Source organism: Podarcis liolepis, assembly GCF_965112155.1.
Source record: "Podarcis liolepis genome assembly, chromosome: 1".
NCBI lineage: Eukaryota > Metazoa > Chordata > Lepidosauria > Squamata > Lacertidae > Podarcis > Podarcis liolepis.
This window is the reverse complement of record NC_139554.1, coordinates 52,131,856-52,154,188: the sequence shown is the minus strand read 5'-3', so window position 1 is coordinate 52,154,188 and position 22,333 is coordinate 52,131,856. Positions and strand designations below refer to the sequence as shown.

At 43.7% G+C, this 22,333-nt stretch overlaps 1 protein-coding gene across 1 annotated transcript in view; it reads right to left on the bottom strand.

Moving 5' to 3' along the window:
* The window catches only part of SYT13 (synaptotagmin 13), a 30,506-nt gene extending 9,198 nt beyond the window's left edge, over nt 1-21,308 (bottom strand). Inside the window, exons 1-5 of the mRNA XM_083464914.1 lie at nt 20,754-21,308; nt 13,558-13,780; nt 11,038-11,172; nt 9,885-10,198; nt 379-508 (exon numbers count right to left, since the gene is read on the bottom strand). Coding sequence (XP_083321040.1) covers nt 379-508; nt 9,885-10,198; nt 11,038-11,172; nt 13,558-13,780; nt 20,754-20,936 — 985 coding nt within the window. The 5' untranslated portion in view covers nt 20,937-21,308. The remainder of the gene's footprint in view (nt 1-378; nt 509-9,884; nt 10,199-11,037; nt 11,173-13,557; nt 13,781-20,753) is intronic.
* Nucleotides 21,309-22,333: the final 1,025 nt, after the last annotated feature.

Sequence of the window (22,333 nt, the reverse complement as noted above, 5' to 3'; positions counted from 1 at the left end):
AAGGCCCATCTAATGAGACAACAGCAGCAGCAACAGCAACAACAACAACAATATGCCACTCATCTGACTGGGTTGCCCCAGCCACTCTGGGCGACTTCCAGCAAAATATAAAAACATAATAAAGCATCTAACATTAAAAACTTTCCTCTACAGTGAATACTTGGTGTCTTTCTTTCTTTTCTCCCCCCCCCCCTTGTTTTTATCTTGTAGTATCAAAAAAGCTTAAATTAAAAAAAATGCAGAAAGGGAAATTGGGACTCACTCAAAGCCTGCATACTTCATTATGCCAGCTAATTAAATATATTTTATCTACCTGGCTTAATAAAAAGGCAAAGTCTGTGGTTGCATCCCATCAACATGTTCCTCTTTTAAACTCACCCTTCCCGAGAAGCTCTTTCAGCTGTTTGGAGTGGAGATTCTTGGCTTTTATGAGCACCACAAGCAGACGGTTTGCTGCAGGCAGATAGCTGATGGAAAGGAGAACTTCTCCATAGCCTGCATCTGGCTCCTGCAGTTCAGTGAGATAAATGGGGAAAGAATGTACTCTGCACCTTCTACATGAGTCCATGCAAAGGACTGAGCAACTGCACAATGAAGGGTGGAGGCGGCAAAGAAGACTGAGAAGAATATGTGGTTCAGTAGGCCACCAGGAGTTCCTCATGCTCCTGTTTTGAGGCAGAAGCTTAATTCACCTGTCTCACATCACACTACATTGTTTGTTTGTCTTATATTGGCACACTGCGGTCCATGGGGGATGGTTGCAAAGCCAAATGCTGAAATCCACACTTTAGCAAAGTTCAGAATTAATAATTTTAGATCTGGGAGATGAGAACAAGCCGACTGAATTTTGAAATGGGATTTTGAGCAACATTTTTTTTTTTTAAATAAATCTTGAAATCCTGTTAAAGAGTTTTAAAGCAATACAGTTTGATATTAGCTTGCAGAATTCAGTGGCCAACTATTCAGTGGCCCTGGATGGACATCCTGGTTCACATCAGTAATTTCATTTTGCTACTTCTTTAGGGCTTGAATGACCATTACATTGTAGATCAAGGTCTCAGCCACACTTCTGCTTCTCCTGCCACTTTCCCCTGGGAAAACCTGCCGCTTACCACTGAATTGGAACAAATGTTTTTTGGAATATCAGTTTTTCCACGGATTGTCATTTGCTCCAATTCAGCAGTAAATAGTGGGGGTTTCCCCAGGGACCAACAAGCAATAAAACCAGTCAGTCCCATGCCTAGAAAGCACAAGACAAGTGGAAAACCTCTCAGATTCATGCTTTCTAGGCACAGGACAAGCAGAAGTGTGAACGAGCCCCAAGACAGATGCACATCAAGATGTACAGAGAAACACAGAACCACAGAATTGTAGAGTTGGAAGGGATTCTGGGGATCACCTAGTCCAACCTCCTATAATGCAGGGATATGCAGCTGTCCTATACAGTGGCGTAGCGTGGGTTGTCAGCACCCGGGGCAAGGCAAGTAATTTGCGCCCCCTAACCCGTGGATTTGCGCCCCCTAACCCTAACCCTCAGATGTTGCGCCCGGTGCGGCCGGCCCCCCCTGCACCCCCCACACTACGCCACTGGTCCTATATGGGGATCGAACCTGCAACCTTGGCTATTGGTGAAGGCTGCTTACATATGTAGGTCTCCCTTTCTACACTGGAGTGGAGCAGATATTTCACATCTTATTTATCTCCAGTTCATCATCATCTGGGATTGTTGGGCAGGGGGTTCAGACTAAGAGGCAAACATCTGAAAGTTTGCATGCAAGTTTGAGCTTGCTCGCAAGCTCCCCACAATGCTGTGGTTAGACGTTTTTAGAGAATTTCAAAAAATGCAAAAGGAGGTGAAACAAATATACTGTTCTGGGAGGCATCTAGAAGATTTAAAACTCTCCCATTATCTTTCTGTGAAACATTGCCCTCTGCTCTCCTGCTAGCTGTTGATTGTGTTATGTGAGCTGCTACAGTGACCGTTCTAGCACACAGCACTAAAGCATAACTCATATCCTTGCTGCGATGACAGCAATTAAAGGCAGCATTTGCACAGGAGCTTTAATGTGTTGATGAGCACTGACAACAAGAGAGGGGAGGAAGAGGCTTCTTGGCAAGTAAACCAAACATAGGGGTGTGTTTGTGTTGCAGAAGCTTAAAATTGATTCATAGGATCGGGCAGTTAGTAGCTTCTAGGGATGTGACACATTTCACTATGAATGGGGGGTGGAGGGGAAACATCTGAACTGAATGGGGCCAACTTGGTTCAAATTTCATTTGTTATTATACAAAGGATGCGAGTAATTAATGGATACAAAAGGATACAGCAGAAAAGAAAGAGAGAGACAGAAACCAATGTAATTTTTCATAGTGAATAAGGAAACCAAGGTAACTTTCATAAATTAAAAAGAAATGAATTTAGCAAATTAGTAATGGAGTTGGCTTAAATAACAAAATTCTTGCAGGAACCTCCCTTCTTACATGCACCTTTTATTAGGAAATTCAATCTAAATTGAATCATTGCATATGTTAGTATAAGAGACACTGGATATTATCTGGCAAGTTGGCTTGACACTACACTGAAATGCATACCTAGGCTGCAATCCTATAGTCCCCGGGAGAATGTGTCAGTCCCCACAAGATGAATAGGATCTATCCCCTGATGCTGGAATAGAGCTCCAACATTAGAGAGGAAAAGCTGCCTTTGCTACTAGCTCCTCTGAAGCCCTGGATGTTGGAGTTTTGATGTCCAAAGGGCCCAACAGAGCGTGTGCCAGAGGCATGCTGAGACCTGGTTGGGACATGAAGGATTCTAAGCCCTCCTGGCTCCCTGTCATACCCCCAAACTTGGGGGAAATTTAAGGATGCTTTTTAAGTTTGTCTAAATCTTTCCGCGAGCCCTCTCATTGTTTCCAATAGAAGAGAATCTGTTTTTAAAAAAATATAATTTAAAACCAACAGGCCATGGAACACATGAAGGAATGCAAGATTGTTCCGCTGTCTTCACTCTACCTGTCCTGCCCCTGCAAGGCCCGCAGAAGGGGTTAAACCACCTTTATGTCCTTTCCCACCTCCCTTAGGATTATAGCCTTTATGAGCTTAGCTGCAGCATTTTTTAAAATGAACTGTCAGTTGTGCTCATCACTTCCTCCTCGGCAACTGGTGAGAGAGCAATTTCGCTAGCTTCTCTGAGCAAAGGCAAACCTTCTTAAGGAGCACATAGTGTTACTGGGTGTGTTTTTTAAAACTCTCCTTTGTCCCTTAGTTATTGACCTTGTAGACTTCTGACATCTCTTTCTCTCAATCTCATTTGTCCGACTCTCTACATATATCCCCAAACACAGAACAATTGCAGTGGCAATTTATCTCTCTCCCAACCCTTTTAAGTGAAAGCCATATGGTACTCCAATAGGGAATCAGCTGATAGAAAAAGAAGGGGCATAGAAGCAGGAAGAATGAACATGTGTGCTTTTAAAAGATGCAGCAATGACTAGAAAAGACAAAGGAATAAGGGGACGACATTTTCTTCAATAATCCTATATACTAAAAGCAACTCATTTTCAATGTGTCAATATTTATGAAGTCAACATGACACCATTCATGTGCAAGAAGAAGGTATTAGAGTCTTTGGGAGAAATGCAAAGTTTGCAGGAGTACAAAAAATGGGAAACCCTTTATTTATTTATTTTAAAAACTATGGGGGAGGGAATTGCAAACAGTGCAATGAAGGCTGGGCATATTCAAGGGTCATAACATGCAAAGTATATATTGGGGCTAAATAGAAAACGGGGGAAATGTGGGGGGTGGTGGAATGGAGTATCCTGGGAAAGGTGGCTGGCTAGAATCATGAACAGGAGAACATACAGCAACATTTTATTGCACATCCCACTTGTTTAATTTCTTTGAAGAAATTATTTTGTATGTTTAATAAATTCATCTACTGTCCTCATCAGAACTGGTTCTACGGCGGTTGTGTTCCTAACTGAAAAAGAATAATCTCTGATAGCTAATGTTCAACAGAGGGAGGATTATTTGAAAAGACCTGTTAACTCAGAGGACAAGGGAACAGAACCCCTCCACGTAATCTCGCCTCTTAAGAGTAAAAGGGTTTCTCATTAAAAAAAATCTTAAGGACAGAACTAAATATTATGAAAGACACAAAGCTGATGTTTTGTGCCTTTCATAATATCTAGTTCTGTCCTTAAGTTATTTTTTTAAAAATGGGAATCCCTCACCAATGGTTTGGTGTCTTTTGAGTGACAAGAATAGCTTCATAACACACAGTGTTGCCCCCTATGCACTGGTTCCCCCCCCCAAAAAAAAAAACCTCAGGAAAAAGAACTTTAGATAAAATCTCTATAAATGGTTGTGGTGATTTGGAGGTTTAATCTGAAACCAAGATGGATTTGAGTTTGTTGCTATCTCTGGTATCTCTCCCTCTTTTATTATAGTTGTTGACTTCTTTTCTGGGTATAAGTTCTGTATTATTTTATTAATACTACAGTGGTACCTCGGGTTACAGAGGCTTCAGGTTACAGACTCCACCAACCCAGAAATAGTACCTCAGGTTAAGAACTTTGCTTCAGGATGAGAACAGAAATCACGCGGCAGCAGGGCGGCAGCAGCAGTGGGAGGCTCCATCAGCTAAAGTGGTACCTCAGATTAAGAACATATTCAGTTTATGAATGGACCTCCGGAATGAATTAAGTTCTTAACCCGAGGTACCAATTTTTCATTCACTCGGCTAGATGGTACAGATGGGGACAGTCATGTTCTGTCTTCTGGGAGTAGATACATTTTCTACGAAAAGCTAGCTGCCAACTTTATCTGCCTGGAATAACTCATGCCTCACACTTAGTTTAGAAAGCCTAGCCTCTCCGGGGAAACTCAAAATGGAAGGATCAGCATTGATGCTGGAGATCTGAATGCCATTGACACATTCATCTCAATCCTCTCATCTGAGCCACTGTTTAGAGCATTGCTTTTTGGCTACTTTTGTAACAGGAGATAGAAGAGGCTTCTCTTAAATGATTGATCATAGGGATGGATGAACTTATTTTATATTCAGTGCCAGTTTTTTATTTTTTTTATTTTTTTTAAGAGAACTGGATTCATTTCATCCTATTTGTTGACGAAGGTTATAGGAAAAATCATACAAAATTCACCTATTTTTTTTAAAAACAAACCAAAATATATAGAAGGCAATCCCAAGGCTTCCTCTTTCTTCTTTTAACATGCTTAGAACACCTCTGTGGTCAAACAGCTAAACAAACAAACAAACAAACAAACAAACAAACAAACAAACAGTTTTACAATGATTCCAGGAAGCAACTCCATACCATAATAGGCATAATCCTTCCTGGAGAATTATATGGAGAAAACGATGGGTGCCCCATGCAGCTATAGGAGCAGCCATCTTTCCCCCCATACAATGTCCTTTGAAGGTTACTGTGAAGATCAGCTGGGTTGTGTATTTCTTTCTCTGCTCATCAAATCGCATGACTGGCCATTAGCATCTCTATGGAACGGTATAAAATATTTTGATCAAAATAAACAAACTGAAAGTTAATTTTCTGGATCATATTTCCTGTTAACTTAAAACAAGCAAAGGGTTAGATACTGAGACTTCAAAATGATAGCAACTAAGTAGGTCATACTGCTCAGGCCCTCACTGAATTCCATCCCTCTGTTAGCTTACATAAATACTGAAATAGGATGAACTTAGCCCATCAGGTTTTAAGAACCAAGTAAAAATCTTTTGGGGGTGCAAGGTGAAAAATCCAGCACCTTTTCTTCCCACTAATAAAGGTGGAACAGGCCCCCCTCAGTACAGCCCTCCTGCATGCATCTTACTGAAGGAAGGTGCTCTCTTGCAGTTCCCATTCATTCAAGTGGGGCAGAATTTTTCTGTAATGGATGTTATGCTACACTTTGGATCTGCTTCCCACTCAGCTGTCTTGAAGACACTCTGAATCTGTCTGCCATGGCAGCTGTTTGTCTCATGGTGGAGTTGCCTCGGTGTTGTTTCAGTGAAACTAATGAGCCAAGAACCTTATATAAACCCAGTGAGCCATCCTTACGATGAGCGATAGATGAGGTGATGCCACAATACAATCATTTTATTTTATGTAAGCCAGCAGGAAGGAATGCAAGAGGAGCCTTACAACTTAGTCATGCCTGTGGTTTTTATGATCTGGCGAGGGTTGTCCTGATACTGAGCCAGTCCTAGCAGGAATCAGTGTGGCCTTTCTGAGCTAGTTAGGAGCTCACCTCTGGGCTTTCATTGGAGAATAGCAAAGAGGAGCGAGCCAGCATTATTATTTTTCAGCCATGCTGTTGCGAGGACATGTGAAGCTTTAAAACAAATCCTAACGAGCTCGTTCCCGGAAGCGCGCTGACAAAAATAGTGCCTGCCTCTCTCTGATCATCTTGCTTGCTCCTAGCCTAGCTCTCAATTAATGATTCAGGACTTATGTTTAAAGCTCGCTGTGTAATGGCTGCCGCTCTGAAGTCCCCGATGACGCAAACCTGGCTTTCTCTGCATATCTTCTGCATCGGAAACTGGGGCACACAACTCGAAGACAGTTAACCTGCTCCTTTGAAGCAGAATCTCTGCCTTGTCGCAGTTGTGTGGGTGGCTGTGAGGAAGGCCGAGTGCAGGAGAAACAAGATTGCTGTCAGCCTTGAGATATAATTGGATACGATCGCCTGCGCTAACTACGCACGGGCAGTTTCTTGGCATTCTTCATATTATTATCCGATCCTGGAGGCCATCTGCTAAGTTGACGGAGACCATCTGTTTCAGGGGTGCAATTAACCACCTGCTAGCTCTTGCCTCGGAGGAGGAGTAATTGGCCTAGGCAAGGGGCAGCACCTCATCTTGACAACCACAGGTTTCCAGGCTGGAAAGAGCTCCCTGGTACCCAGGGAGTCCATGAGGCAGAAGCGGCTAGCCAAGTAGGGAGGTTGGCAGGTTGGACCAGACACTTTCTCTCAATCTGACCTAGTTCACAGGGAGGAGGAGGAACTATTTATGGATGTATTTTATTCTAAGTTTTATTATTGCCTTTATATCCCACTTCGAGTAACGCCCCTAAAATGAAAGGTTACAATGTTGGAAGAGTTTTAATTTGGAGGCTAGGGGAGGCAAATAAGAGATGAACAACAGGATAAAAGTTTATAATGTGGCCACCAGGACCATATAATACCGGTCCTAATATATCTACATTAGCTCCCAGCATAATTCAAAATGTTGGTGCTGACCTTTAAAGGCCTAAATGGCCTTGGCCCTGTATACCTGGAGGAGCGTCTCCATCCCCAGACACTGAGGTCCAGCACTGAGGGCCTTCTGGTGGTTCCCTCACTGAGAGAAGTGAGGTTACTGGGAACCAGGCAGAAGGCCTTCTCGGTAGTTGCACCTGCCCTGTGGAACTCCCTCCCATCAAATGTCAAGGAAATAAACAACTATCTGACTTTTGGAAGACATTTGAAGGCAGTCCTGCATTGGGAGGTTTTTAATGTTTGATATTTTACTGTGCTGTTTTTAATTTGTTGGGCGGCATATAAATTATATTACTACTACTACTGCTATTATTATTAGTACTACTACTATTAAAGTTATGCATGGCATGGGGAAAGCATATTTCCTCCTCCTCCTCCTCAGACCACTAAAACCCAATGAAATGGAATGGTGGCAGAACCAGGACAGACAAAAGGAAGCATTTTTTTTCACACAGCACATAGTCAAACTATGGAATTTGCTCCCACAGGATGTAGTGATGGCCACCAACCAGGGCAGCTCTACACCATATTAGACTCATGAAATATAAGGCTATCAATGCCTACAAGTCATGGTGGCTATATATTACCCCCAGTATCAGAGGCAGTATATCAATGAATACCAGTTCCTGAGAGTTGCTTAAGTTCATTCACTGACTCATGTGATTCTATTCGGCCATTGTCTATCCTTTATAATGAATTTCTTAGTAAATGTGTGTAAGCCAAACCAGCCTGTCACATTATTGTTGTTATTACCAAATTCTCCTTAGTGCATGTGTTTCTGTTTATTTCCATTTCACACACTGCTTGTTACTGGGTTACGGTGTTCTCACATGCACAAGAACTCACATTTTGTCATTTATCATCATCACCACACAATCATCCCCTGTTGTTTAGAAGCCATTATTGTGTCTGGCATGTGATGCTTGCAGCAAACCCCAGAGGCAAAGTTTGGGGCAATTGTAGAGGTGGAGTCCATTTGAGTTCTCTCGTCCGACCAAGCTAAAATGCACCCTCACTGTTGCACGCAGGAGCTGTGATGGTACAACTGCAGGTTCTTCAGGCTTGCACAGCTAGTTGAGAGAGCAACTGGCCCAGCTTAGTCTGGGATAACTTTGAGTTGGCGCAACAGCCACCCCTGTCATGCACCTGCACAGATAGCCTTAATCTCTCTTGCTCAGGGAAAAGACAGAGAAGTCAGGCAGGAAGGGCAGAGTGAGGGAGAGAAGTTTCCTCTCTCAAGCTTACTCTGTCCTCCCCCCCCCCCCAAGCAGAAGCAGTTTAGGCATGTGGAGTGGGTGAAAATTGGCTTTGGATTGGGTGAAAATTGACCCAGCGTTCTCGAAGCTACCAGCATGAGTTTGACTAAACTGTGGGAGGCAGTGGAAGACAGAAGTGCCTGGCGTGCTCTGGTCCATGGGGTCACAAAGAGTCGGACACGACTAAACGACTAAACAACAACATGGAAGTTTCCCATGCCCAAGCCAGCCTACTCTGTAAAACAAAACACTTTGTTTGCTGCTCTGTAGGCAGTATAACCTAGAGGCACTGACTCTGTGCCCACAAATGAACCACAGAGTAAATCCCTTTTAGTATTTAGCAAAAACAAAAGAAAAACACACTCTGGATCTCTTTGTCTGAAATTTGACAGGCATCTTACTCAGGAAACCTCTCTCTGCTACAGTGGTACCTCCAGTTATGAACTTAGTTCGTTCCAGAGGTCCAGTCTTAAGCCGAAACCATTCTTAACCTGAGGCGCACTTTCGCTAATGGGGCCTCCCACTGCTGCCACACCGCCGGTGAGCGACTTCCGCTCGCATCCCAGGGCAAAGTTCGCAACTAGGGGCATCTAATTCCGGGTTAGCGGAGCTTGTTATCCGAAGCATTTGTAAGGAGGACGGTACGTAATCTGAGGTTCCACTGTATTTGCAAACCAATTGCCCACAAAACTCTAGGGATGATAAAGTGGTTCCTTCTTCACCCACCCTAAAACTCTACATGCTGTCCTTGCAGGAATACCATTGCAGATAACCTTCTGAACTTTTTCAGGATCCATATACTCAGAAGGGCCTCCCATGTCTGCAAATTTATGCAAAGTTATGTCAAAAAAAATTAAGACGTAGTAAATGTATCCATTTAAGGAACAAACAAATCCAAATTAAAAGTCTCCAGCAACACACACACACAAAACCCCTAGATGTATTTGCCTATCATTTGCAGCATTTATCCTCTTTGGAGAAACTATAGTGCCTACAAAATTTATCCACTTCTGTCAAAAGGGAAGCTTTTATAGTGGTTGGGGTCAATTAAATCTTGTTTTTCCTAACACAGAATCAGACCCAAAGTCTAATTGGGCAGGTCCTGAATCACTTCAGAATAAGGCAGTTACTTTTCCAAAGCATGACATCAACTCCAGACTGAATCCTGTGGCCAAAGGATTCAAGAACAACCTTGCAATTATTACCATGTAGTAAAATGCATTCAGGACTCTAAAGCCCTTGAACAGTGTCCACATTTGGGTTCAGCGTCATCGGCACACAGCATATTCACTCCCTCCCAGAGAATACAATTTGTTTGAATAATAGCTTATGGAATTCATAGGATACCTTGTCAAATGTTTTCATCTTCTCACACTGTACTGTTCCATATGGCTCCCCCACATTTGCCAGACTTGGTTTAATTTCCCCAACGATGCTGTGCCTAGAGAATTTATCACAGTTTCTCAAGGTGAGAGTCAGCATTGCCTCAGGTAGCTCCTCCTCCTTTACTGGAAACAGTAGAGCTTCCTCCCAGACAATCTGGGGCTTCTTCTTCTTCAACACAGTTTGAGCTTCTGAGGTGCTGGACTTGGTCACCAAAGTGCCTAGGATATAGCAATCACACCCATTGTTCTGGTCTCCGGCTGCAGTTCCATATGTAGCTGTAGAACCAGGAAAAGAAAGATAAACTGTACTTAAAATGAATACCAAAGTACTTTCAGGAGAAAAATTGCCGTTTTTCTATTTCAGCATTTTGATTTAAGCCTGTCCTTGTGCAAGGATAAAGGGTCTCTCCCCCCCGCCCACCCTTATTGCCAGTAATTGGTGGTATTTGCATCTCTGAGGTCTTATGATGGTTTGGAAACTTCAATGGCAGTGAAAAAAGGAGTAAGAGAGTGTAGTCCAGCGAACTGTTCGATTGGAAATCTGAATTTAAATCCCAGGTTTGCTTTCAGCTCATTGGCCCATTCAGACGTTATAATCCTGCTAGAATGAACCATGGTTTAGTGGGCTGCAAATGACCTATGTGCCTGCCTGCGCACTCCCTCCACAGTTTCCCAGGACCCCTGAACCAGGAAATTGTGGATGAAGGGCTTGAAGATCCTAGTTTGTAGGGAGCCCTTAATCGCAGTTCAAATATCAGAGAGAAAACTGTGATTTAAGAAACTTTTTGCTCAAGCAGCATGTGTAAGGGGAAGAAGGGAGAGGCAAGGAGAGCGTGCAGGGGCATATACACTTATTATTGGTCCACCAAACCGCAGTTTCTTTGCACAAGGCTCATAACGTCTTGGCTTCTGTTTGCCATCTGTAAAACAAGATCTTCAGTTACATGCCTTGTGGGGGTTTTATATATGAAATGAGATGGTAACAAAATGTGAGATCCTAAATTTGTTATGCATCTGCTTACTATTCATATCTGTGAGGAGAGCTTGCTGTATGATTTTGCTTTCAAATGAAAAGTTGCCACAACTGATAAAATGCAAAGACATAGGCTCCTTACCTTCAAGAAAAGCAACACACAGTGCATCTTTCTGTTGGTTGTAGCCAAGAGAATAGCGAAGTTCTGGGACTTGGTTGCAGCCACCAGCTTTCTCGGGGTTCAGACACTCAGTGACGCATACATCTTTCACTCCACCTGGAACAGACATGAGTCTTTTAATAAGAGGATGCCTCTTGTTGCAGTCAAATTTGGCTACATTTGCTTTTCCTCTTTGATTACCTCCTATCAAATTGACTTGGCATTCCACCGTTGTTTTGTGTTTCTAGCCATACCATTGGAACTATCTTTTATTGATAGCAAGTTCTTTATCTTGGCTCTATTCAAGATTTTTAGGCTGTATGGAAATTTAAAATATGTGATTCAGGTAAAAATATGCTATTTCAGGAATAGCAAAGCCAAGCACACACAAGAAGCCTACTATAATAGGGAGGGAGTGTGGGAGACCCAGTGACAAACTGGGTGAGGAGGCCCAGATAGGCCTTGATTTATCCTTCAGGAGAAAATCCACAGGTGCAGTTGGCCCCACCCCTAGGGAGGGCCTGTATCCCAGCCTGCCTGTGATTGGTCAGTGCACATAGCAACAGGCCACACACACTGGCCAGGCCTCCCACCCCAGCATGCTGCCAGATTGCAATGGGGGCCGGGGCCGGTCTGCAATGTTGCCTGACCGTCAAAGGTAAGCTGACTTGGCATGAATCGATGGCCCTTTTCTAGAAAGTGACATTTCAACAGATTTTTAATATATTTTTGCAAGGTTAGATTTATCATTTTCAATAGACATTAGTTAAAATGTCTAGATCTTGGTCCTCCTTCATTCTAGATATATTTTATACCACTCACTTTGGAACCTTGGCCACAGATTTTAGATGGAAAACCCCCCCTCAAAGGACTTGCAATAACTTGATCAAGGTTTTAACCTTCTTTTCCCCTTTGGATACCTGACCTGCATGCCATTTTACAAACTGCTCTTTCAAGAAATGGACAAAATCCTCTCTTGCTCACTGTACTACTAAACTTAGGGTTTGCACTTTGTTTGCTGCCTGGGGATGATAGGAGCTGCAGTTAAAAACATCTAGGTGGCACGAGGTTTGGGGAGAAGACTCTTTTGGACTTTTGTGACTAGAGCCCACTTCACCAGATGCCTCATCAAACTATGTACAGCCTCGAAGGAACAGACAAAACTGGTGAAGTCCGTATGAACGTTGGTTGAAAGCTTTGAAACCCAAGGAGAAGCTGTTCAGGAATGTAGGAAGATAAGAAGCTGCCCAATGTTGAGTCAGACTCTTTGGCCCAGTAGCTCTCCAAAGTTTCAGATGGCAGACGTTTCCATCTGTAATTGGAGATGCTGTAGACAGGACCTGGGACCTTCTCCGTGCAAAAGAGGTGCTCAGCGAAAGAGCCATGGCTCTTCCGCTCCTCAAGATGTGGTGGATTTAATCCCCCTGTTTTAGCATAAAATGGAATATTGGATTGTATGGGCTACAGCTCCATAGCTTGATGGTTTGATCCATCAAAGCAATGCTTATGCTCTAAATTGTTTGGAATGCTTTTAACCAGGCTCTCCTGGGATCCAGGATGCAGGACTTCAACAGCCTCCCCTCTTCCATAGTCTATTCTCAAAGCAACTGTTCCTGTTGAGCATCAGACCATGATGCCCTGGAGAGCGTTTGTTTCTCCTCTTTTCCTCTCTGCTATCACAGTCCTTGCACACAGACATGAAAAAAATTATATTCATTAAAAACCCGAATCCTTGTAGTGGAATAAATTGTTAAAGGAAATCACATTAAATACATGTATTTATTTTACATATGCAAATCATTGGGCTCAGTGGAGAACTATTTGGAATCTGATTTCTTGTTTTTAACATTAATTGGGCGAGGAATATTCAGAGATTCACTACAGTTCTTACTACATACTGAGCTGTCAACAACTGTTACACATTTAAACCTCTGGTCCTAGAGTTCTCCCAAGGCAGATATGTACAATTCATCCTATCCTATCCTTTCCCTAAAACACTTCTCGTTATTATTTCATCACTGGGTCAGTAGTAGCTGAAGCAGTGGCACTATGCCCTAAAGAAGCTGGGGAAACCAAGTGCCAAATGATTTCTGAGGTTAAAAATAAATTTCTCTATAAACCATGTACATGCCTGCTAGAAAATCCCCAGGAAAACAGAATGATTGGAACTGTCACAAGAAAAAGATGTGCTCTTAAAAGGATGGTTGTGGACAGGGAAAAATCAATAGGGCTGCTGAACATTGCTAGAGGTGAATACAGAGAATTTGCTCCAAGTTACAATAATCTAAATTATAGGATTGATTTGTACAGTTTTTGCACTGGAGCTCTAAACTTATATTGAACTTGCACTAAAACCCCCCCCCAACCCTCCCACTTAATCTTAAAGACTTCACTAACTTGCCAATTAGTCATTTGTACTGGGAACTGAAATCAGAAAGAGGAAACAGTGTGGTCACTAATCTGAACTGGAAGCAACCACATGTAGTTTGGCAAGGTGCTCACCATTTTGAGGGAGAATGAATAACTCTTCATTGACACGTATGTTCATTCTTTTCTCATCCAGAGCTGTAGGCTTCCCCTTGCTTGGCTCTTTCATCCTCTTTAAGGTATAATCTGCACAGTTAACAATTTCCGATGTGGTCACTACTGGCTTCGGATCATAGATATGTGGAAACTTGAGGATTGTCCTGGGCTGTACAGCTTCTGCCGTCTTCTCAACATTGAACTGAAATGAAAGAACCCCATCAATTATACTGATTGCATTAATTCAGAATTTCTAACATGGTGTTTCTTAAACAGAGGGCACGCTTATGAAGGCTGACACTGTACTGACAGAATTCACAATGGTTCATAAATCAAAGGCAGTTTGTTTTTAAATAAATTCACCCATGACTATTGCTTCCATAATCCTATTTTTTCCTGGTTTTCTTATTCTTTTTAGATGCTTTCCTCCCACTCTTCATCCTTCTCTTTGTTATGGATTGAATGGTCCTTTTTCTGTTATGGATTGTTGTGCTATGGATTCTGTTATGGATTGTTATGATCCTTTTGTTAACATTTTTATGTGAATCTACCTAATTCACACTCCCTGAAACAAAACAGTAACAGAAACACAGCTATCCTTTGAAATACACACTTTTACAGATTTCACAATCGTTTTCCAACCAGAAATGTTTATGTTAAGTGCATACAAAAATGCACACTTTAGCGAAAATAACATATAAAAATGCATTATGCTTATTCAACTTGCCTAAACAAATGTGTATATTAGGAAAAATGAACATACATACTTTTTATGCCCTGTGTCCTGGAGAAAATAATCCCTGGAGCTGGGGTATTTGATTGCCAAGCTGAATGCCGAATGGGGGTACTCTAGCTCCCTATGGCACTGCACTGGGTCATGCCAGAATAACAGCATAGTATTACCATTTGTTGCCATGCAGTGGTGTAGCATGGGTTGTCGGTGCCCAGGGCGAACAACCCACCATGCTGCTGCTGTAGTGTCTCCCCCCCCCCCTCAATAACCCAGAGCCACATTGTGCTGCCTGTCTGCCCACGCAGAGGGGAGCCCTGTCAGCTGTCACAACCCTTGGCAGGCGAATCTTCCTGATGCCCATAGGGAGGAGAGCTGGGCCAGGCTGCACTGGGGTTGCCCCTTGCCTGACTCACTTTGTCCATGCCTGCGCACCGTGGGCCTGTGCTACTTTGCGGCCGGAACAGGGATCCCCGCGGGAGCCTGTGCCTGCATAGGGGCATCTGGTGGTGCCCTCTCATAGTTTTGTGCCATGGCCCCCATCCCACACTACACCACTGTTGCCATGCAGCCTCTCTTGCATGGCTCACAGCTTGAGAGCACCTCAGAGTTAGTAATAGTAGGACAATGACTCCATTTCCCCTGGACACCTAACACTGGATTGCATAACAACATTTTCTGTATGCTGTACAGAAGAGGTGAGGGATCTGTGGCTCTCCAGATGTGGGATTCTATCTCCCATCAGCCCATGACAGCAGAGCCAATGGACAGGAATATGGGAGTTTTAGCCCACAGCATCTGGCGGGTTGCAGGTTCTCCATCCCTGTTGTACACCTTTGTTTTTTCTATTATCCCATTACTCAAACCCATGAACCGTAACTTGTGAAGTGGGCCACCTAGTCTAAGGCAGATTGCTCCATTCCTGTAATCCCCTCCCCCTTTTGGTTAGCTTCAAAGTGGACCAATGTCTGGTTGCTATAGTTAAAAACATCTAACATTTAAGGAAATGTGGTTTTGGATTTTTTCTTTTTCAAGTGCCTTCCTCCTTGTTTTAAGCTACGAGAAGTAGGGGGCTGATAGATGTACAAGCTTTATCCCTTGTATATGCATGATTGTGTCCACACAAATAACATTTCCAATGTTCAGACGGATGCTTTTGGCTACAGCACAAGTCAGGGTGTGTGATTGTGTTGTAGTATATTTTATATCAGGCATGTAGCAGTGGGCTCGCCTTGCAGTGGAGAGCACGAGACATGAGCTATTGTTGCTGCCATCATTTTGTGCCAAAAGCCAGACACTCCACCAGGCAATCCATCATTGCATAACAACCGACAGCCCCCAGGGGAGCCATACACAAGTGCTGTGGGGACCAATCCGCCTCTTCTCCAGCTGCATCTGCTTTTGTTTATTGTGAATACTACAAGTTCTGCTTCTCAAATGACAGCTGATGATTTAAGAGACTTCCATCCCCTTTGCAAATGGAAATGCAACCACGACATCTTAAATAAGATGATATGTACAGGTTTGAAATATGAGAAGCCCTGAAAGCACAACCTTTCTGCTTTCTTTTCTGAACGAGAGAGAGAGAGAGAGAGAGAGAGAGAGAGAGAGAGAGAGAGAGAGAGAGAGAGAGAGAGACTGGATTGGTTGCTAGGGTTGAACAAACACCAACTGACTCAGAATAGTAGATTCCCATTGTAAGCCAGCCCATCTCAAAACACCAAACCATATGCAAAATATATTTTTGTTAGGTAGATTTCTTAGAACTGGAGAAGCTGAATTTATTATTTTGGATTTCTTTTGCAATGCATGACATTTCTTGCAGTGTAGAAAGGCAACAATACAATTATGTGTGAAAAACATACTCTAGCTTCCCCTCCATGACCGTGTCACAATCCCCGATATTGACAAAATTCAGTATCTGTGTTCCAAACATTGTTCTCTTCCCACTGATGGAAAACTATAATAGTGTATATGTGCTAAGGAACTGATAAAAATGGATACAGAGAGAATACACTTCCCACACAAACAAATCCATCCGAGGCTTAGGTTTCAAGCACATATGCACTTGTTCTGAAGCAGACGCTTGGAAAAGGAAGGCTTGTTCCTGGCAAGAGAAGCCTGGTTATTTTTGAAAACAGAAGTGGGGGGGGGGGTGATCAGAATTACACAGGCAAGTTATCTAAGGATATCTTCCACCTTCAAAGACAGACTGCCTCTTTAATCATGTAATTATAGTGCCAATTCACACATTCATATTCCTCGCTTGTCGATGGCAGCATTCAGCACTGACTGCGGCAGCTAGACTAGTGACGGAGTGGCCGCTGAGACCATATAACACCAGTCCTAAAGGATCTTCACTGCCTCCCAGTACACTTCCGAGCACAATTCAAAGTGTTGGTGCTGACTTTTAAAGCCCTAAACAGCCTCAGCCCCATATACCTGAAGGAGCATCTCCACCCTCATTGTTCAGCCCGGACACTGAAGTCCTCCTCCAAGGGTCTTCTCTGCTGGTTCCCTCACTGTGAGAAGTGAATTTACAGGGAACCAGGCAGAGGGCCTTCTCGGTAGTGGCACCCTCCCTGTGGAACACCCTCCCTTCAGATGTCAAGGAAATAAACAAGATGTCTGAAAGCAGCCCTGTTTAGGGAAATTTTTAAGGATCAATGCTTTTATTATGTTTTTAGATGATGATGATGATGATTAACTTGAACAGGTGAAACAGCCACTGTAGACCTACCATCACAGAGAGACATTTCACAAGACAAAGGAGGAAAAGTGAGAGTCAATATGGGATTTGTGAGTGTATCATTTAGGACTAGATGCATGTGTGCCAGATTGTGTGAAGTGACGACCTCTGTCTTGATCTGGCTGGGAATAGGCTTTACTGAAGTTGGTGCAATGGCTTCTGAGTAAAAACTTAAAAGATTTCCAGAGAAATGTTAGTCTGTTGCAGCAAAAACAACAAAGACTATTTCATTTTGTTATGGCATAAGCTTTTGCAGACTAGATAGACCATAGTTAATCAGATACATGATCCTCAGTAATCAGGTATTTTCAATGCATGGGTGCAGAGAGGAAAAGAAATGTTTGTGACAACACAAGTAGAGCTTAAATCCTTTGGACATCTTTCATTTTTGCTCATGCTGGCAAGGGCTTTGGATACTGTAATTTAATAATATCTGGCTTCCCTAATTTAAAACCCAATTTTATTGTCACTGGCTGTACTTCTTGGATTCCATTGCCTTTTAACTGCAGACTTTATCTTCTTTTTCTTTACACCTATGTGCAGAATGTGCCTGGCAACTGTGGCTCCCACTTCATGCATCTCATGAAGTGGGCTCTAGTTTATGAGATGCAACAATAAGATTTGCTCATCTCTGAAATGCAAAAGATCATTAACTTCAAGCACAACAGAAGGATTAGGAGTCCTTATGATTAGGGTTGCCATATTTCAAACAGTGAAAATCTGGACAGAAAGGTTTGTTTCATTTTTAGTTTTGCTCAAAGTTGTTTTTTGACCATTTTGAGCTATTTTTATGGAAAACTGGCACTCCCAGACACTTTTGACAATTTCCACCCAAACACTGCTGCCGAATGCAGTGTTCCATATATGTCTAGGCAATCTGGATGTATGGCAACCCGAAAATAAGTGCTGGCTCTGGTATTTGTCTGGTTCCATTTAAAAGTGGTATTCGCTCATGGACTTTTAAAAATGAAAACTGCATCAAAATTTGCCATGAGGATGAGTGATACAGTGGTACCCCGGTTTAAAAACAGCCCTGTTTACGAACTATTCATTTTATGAACTCCGGAAAACCGGAAATAGTGTCCCAGTTTGTGAACTTTACCTCAGTTTCGGTTTAAGAATGGACTTCCGGAACGGATTAGGTTTGTAAACCAAGGTACCACTGTAGTAGGGTTATACAGTCGTACCCTGGTTTACGAACTTAATCCATTCTGGGATTCCTTTCAACTCCCAAAATGGTTCAAAAACCAAGGCGCGGTTTCCAATTGGCTGCAGGAGCTTCCTGCACTCAAGCGGAAGCTGTGGAAGCCGCATCAGACATTCAGCTTCTGAAAAACGTTTGCAAACTGGAACAGTCACTTCTGGGTTTGTAGTGTTCGGGAGCTAAAACGTCCAAGTACCAAGGCGTTTGATAACCAAGGTATGACTGTAAAGTGCTGTATATATAACAGCTAAAATCTGGTAGAAATTCAAGCAGGGAGGAATATATGAAGTTAGCAGACTGAGGCCATTGGCCCATTGTACTAGTACTGTCTACTCTGATGGACAGCAACTCTCCAGGGGACTGGCCCATGTGACATACACATGCTGTGTGTGCGCGCTGCAGGTAGCGGTGGAGGAAACCGCTCGGGCGCCTGGGGCGAGCTGCCCATAGGGGCAGGGCACACTGCGGGGCCTTCGGAGTCTACCTGCCTCCTCCAACTCTGCCGCCCTACAGCTGGGGGAGGGGCAGTGGGTGGACCGTTTGGGCAGCGCTGAGACTCCACGCGCCCAAGCCACCGTGTTTCTCCCAGGAGAGACGCATGGCTCGGGCACACTGCAGGGCCTGTGGTGAGTGCCACCTGGCATTTTGTCACCCCTCTCAGTGGTGACACCCGGGGTGGTCCACACCCCCACACCCCCTTCCTCCGCCCCTGACCGCAGGGCATGCTGACGTCACTTGTACATGTCGGGAGGTGTGCTGATGTGCCGTGCGCACACAGCTGCTGCAGGATTTTGTGGGGGCCTGGACCCCTCCTTGAAAATTTGGCTTCCCCTAGATGGTACCCCTGCTCCAAGAGTTCTGGCTTAAGTCTTTTCCAGCCAAAGCATTGCAAACTTTTTTTAAAAAACCGAGGGTACTAAGGACTGAACCAGGGACTTCTAACATGTGCTCCATCACTGAGTTATATTCCTCCCCTTTTTTAAAAAAAAATAATAAATCTGACTTTTCCATGTACTTCTCTTAACTCCTCCACCCACACCCTGCAACCCAATCACAGAAGGCTTGTATAAGCAAAAGGAAAGAGCAGGGACTGCAATTAGTAAGATCAGATGACACAGTGTGGTGCAGCCATAACAAAGTCCTGTTGACATACCCTCTCCACTATGGATATCACTGGGTAGTCCTGGGCTTATAACAAGGAGAGAATCATAGGTGTGCTTGAACAAAGGCTATGAGTGCTCTGCCTCTCTCCTGAAATGTAAGGGATAAGCCTAGTATGAACAGATATTTCACTAAGGCTCAGCTTATACCAATGTATTTCTGTCACTCTAACTGCCCTGGTTTGTGGCCAGTTTGCATCACCATAATCTTGATCAATCTGATGTGGGGGAAAGTCAGCAGAAAGACTGAAAAGTGCTGACGATTTTGCCAACAAAGGCAATATATCATTTTAAGCAAAGAACAAATAAACAAAACATTTACATCTCAGAACAGGAATCAATAGCCATCATTTATAAGAAACAAAGAGTTCTCAACTCAGGTTTCAGCCAGATTAGCCAAATATATATTGCTATTGTTATTAAGACTGTTGTCAACTTATCCATCGATAATATAATAGTCTGTGCAATAGGCCATGGATACCCATTTTCCAGATCAGCAACTGAGGCCAAAAGAGAATGATTTACCCATACCTACCCATTCAACAAGTCCATAACTGGGATGGAATCTGAACCCTTTCCTTCAAGGCCAGTTACCAAAATTATGTCAGATGGGCCACCCTCATTTCTGGTTACAACTGATATACTGTAATCACTTTGCTTCCACTCCTCATTTAGACAAACACTGAGATAACTCAATAAGCTAAACATGCATTATAAGTTAAGTTCACTACAGTGTAACAGGACTCTCCATAGCTGTCATGACATATGTCATAATTAGATTCCGACTGCCAGCTGGATAGGGATGCCTTATTTTAAAATTTTACAAACATATTTCAGGATGAATATGTATATACACTAGTTAGTTACACAGAAGGCTTTTTTTGTGTGCAGCAGAAGCGTATGTGCATACATGCATGGAAATGGAAAGATCAGTGGGCATTAGGAAACATTCAAGCCTGATTACTGTTATTTCGGTTCTTTTTTCGCTTGGCGTCCAGGCTCTTTATGCAAATCAGCCTGGTCTAGCCACCCAGACATTGTGGGATCCCTGTAGGTTTGCCACCCCTGCTTTCTCTCTCTCTTTCATAAAACAAAAGCGGGCTGTTGCTTTGGTAATCCCACACGACACCTGAGACCCTTCCCTCCCCCCCCCGCCACCTTCTGTCTTCCTCGCTGCACAGAAGTAGAGCTGCCCCCTGAAACCCTGCAAACACAGAAGCTTGCTATCAATCACAGTATATCGCAAACTGGGCATCCCAGCTCAGAGCGCGCTGTTCTGAAGCCTCTGCATCAATGGAAGAAGAGGAGGGCAAAATCAATATGGTGCTTTACCTGCTGGACTGTCTGTAGTACGCTGGGCTTGGCATTTTCTGGGTCCTGATCTTGCTCCTTGTCTGAGGCTCCCTTCCCAGGTTGCTTACATTTGCACAGGCAGGTGAGACCGCATAAGGCAAGGAGGCCAGTAGCAGTCCCCAAGGTAGCTCCCAGAGCAATCACTGGGACAGACAGAACCATCGTCTCAGGCTAGGAAGCCACAACTTTACTCAGCCAGCGCAAGCATCATCCACCTCCTTGCAGAATTTCTCCCGGTCTCAGCCTCTTTGGAAGAGCGCAATAGATCCCCTCCAGCAGCAGTGGACAGAGAAAAGTGATTCACAAGGAACTAGGGGGTTGCTCCTGCAGGGCTAGATGATCAGATAACCTCTCCATCCCTCCCGTGGGTATTTCTGGCTCAGTTCTCCAGGGGAAGCAAAGAGGAGCGGAGGAAGTTGCAGTTCCATCGCCTGCAGTCCCTTTCAGACTGCGAGCAGGCAGCTTTCATTGAAGCTCATTCTCCAGCACCACTGGGGAAAGTCTGATGTACGATAGAGTCAGACGTCAGCAAGAAGGGGGTGGGCCGTGCTGGCCAACTCGCAGAAAGTGCATCCAAGCCAGTGACGGGAGACCCTTTAAAAGGGGCTTGCTGCAATGTAGCTTGATGGGGGGGGGGGGAGAAAACACATTGCACTTACTGTCCACACCACACACACACCTTGTTCAAAATTGCATGACAGCTAAAAATAAAAAGCATAAAGTGCATCTGACTGACACTTGAGACAGATAGCCTTGGAAAAAAGAGACAACAGGTGCTATCGCATGCATTTCTAACAGAACTCGGTTTCAGCTAATCCAGGTCAAAACTGGCATGATTACAAGGTGGGGGGTGGCAGTGAATGTGATGTATAAGTCAGAATCTATAGAGTTTAATTGGCGGATCCAGTGGGGAAGCACTGTTCAGCAATGCCAATACCCATCCCTCCACCCCAAAAAGATTACATTAGGTAACTGGAGAAGTGTACGAACATCCTCAGGCCAACTGCCCTGAGTGTTTGTTTAATGTCCTGGCAGCATCCAGCACCCAGTGTCTCTTTGGTGTTGAGGTCGGAGGTCAATAATCCCTCCATTTCCCCCCCCAGGATTTTTTTCTTTCCAAGGAGGGAATGCAACACACAATCAAAATGTGTTTTTGCTGTAACATTGCTAACTTGGGAATGTGGGGAGTGAATCCTGCCCCCTCAGTGCTGCTGCATATTGCTGGGCTCACTTCTCAGCCAACACCTGATTGGCTTTAGTCTGAAGGGGGCTGCTTCAGTTGTGCATAAGTTTTCCAACACGTGGCAGGACGTATGTGATTGAATTTTGTCAGGCTTATTTTAGCCTCATTCTCACAAACACCAGGTGTGGTAGTAAGCTTTGTGTCTGGACTGTACCACTTCAGAGAGGAAGCGGGACTCATGTGACACAGTGCTCCCCCTCCTGCCTTATTTAATAAAAGAACCATTCTCATAGAAAACAAACATGTCAGAAATGTTTCAACTGGCATTTAGCTTTAAGATGTGCAGGAATTTATTGATCAATTTATTGACTATAAG